Source organism: Hipposideros armiger, unplaced genomic scaffold (genome assembly GCF_001890085.2).
Source record: "Hipposideros armiger isolate ML-2016 unplaced genomic scaffold, ASM189008v1 scaffold_5556, whole genome shotgun sequence".
In the NCBI taxonomy this organism is placed as follows: domain Eukaryota; kingdom Metazoa; phylum Chordata; class Mammalia; order Chiroptera; family Hipposideridae; genus Hipposideros; species Hipposideros armiger.
Window position 1 is genome coordinate 1 of NW_017736609.1, and position 1,306 is coordinate 1,306.

General features: G+C 44.0%; 1 protein-coding gene across 1 annotated transcript; it reads left to right on the forward strand.

Moving 5' to 3' along the window:
• Positions 1–332: 332 nt before the first annotated feature.
• On the forward strand, positions 333–1,268 carry LOC109378867 (olfactory receptor 8B12-like). The gene has a single exon (XM_019635127.1). It carries the CDS (start codon positions 333–335, stop codon positions 1,266–1,268), a length of 936 nt encoding a protein of 311 aa, XP_019490672.1.
• Positions 1,269–1,306: the final 38 nt, after the last annotated feature.

Sequence of the window (1,306 nt, forward strand, 5' to 3'; positions counted from 1 at the left end):
AGGCCTTCCAAACTTGATCGAGGGTGTAGAGGGAAGGCAGTGCCAGAAGAGGGCCACAGTCAGGTTGCAGGGTCATCCCCAGCTGAGCGTCCTGGGCTCTCTCCTCAATTAGACCAACCTTGCTCTGGAGGCAAATTTCACCCACAGTTACTAGGATGGTTCAAGGCACTTGGGGACCATAAAGACAGAGATGCATGTACAAGACCATGTCATCTTCTTTAAGTTAAAAAACACTTCTGTTCAAATATCATTCTCAAGAATGGGGTTTTTTCCCCCTCCCTTTCTCTGAGCAATTCTTTTCTTTTTCCCATCACAGAACCTCCCAGGCGAGAATGTCTGCAGATAACACCTCCTCTGTGACAGATTTTATCCTCATGGGCTTAACAGACCAGCCAGGACTGCAGATTCCCCTCTTCTTCCTGTTCCTAGCTTTCTACGTGATCACGGTGGTGGGGAACCTGGGCTTGATAACCCTCATTGGACTGAACTCTCACCTTCATATTCCCATGTACTTTTTCCTCTTCAACTTATCCTTCATAGATTTCAGTTACTCCACTACTCTTACCCCTAAAATGCTAATGGGTTTTGTCTCAAAGAAGAACATCATTTCCTATTCAGGGTGTATGACTCAGTTGTTTTTCTACTGTTTCTTTGTCATTTCTGAATGCTGTATCTTGTCAGCCATGGCATATGACCGCTATGTTGCCATCTGTAAGCCACTGTGGTACACAGTCATGATGTCTCCTCAGGTGTGTTTACTCCTTTTGTTGGGTGTCTATGGAATGGGAGTGTTTGGGGCTGTGACCCATATGGGAAACATAATAGTTCTGACCTTTTGTGCTGACAACTGTGTCAATCATTACATGTGTGACATCCTTCCACTGCTTGAGCTCTCCTGCAACAGCTCTTACATCAATTTGCTGGTGGTCTTTATTGTTTTAACCATTGTCATTGGGGTGCCTATTGTAACAATTTTCTCCTCGTATGGTTTCATTATTTCTAGCACTCTCCACATTAGGTCTACCAAGGGCAAATCCAAAGCCTTCAGTACCTGCAGTTCCCATATAATAGTGGTGTCCCTTTTCTTTGGGTCAGGAGCTTTTATGTACCTCAAACCACCTTCTACTTTACCCTCTGACCAGGGGAAAGTGTCCTCCATATTCTATACTGCTGTGGTGCCCATGTTGAACCCACTAATCTATAGCCTGAGGAATAAGGATGTCAAATTTGCCCTGAGGAAATCTTTGAGCAGAAAAATGTTCTCTTGAAAATGATTGAGAAAGGAGATCCAAAGCTTTGTTTATCA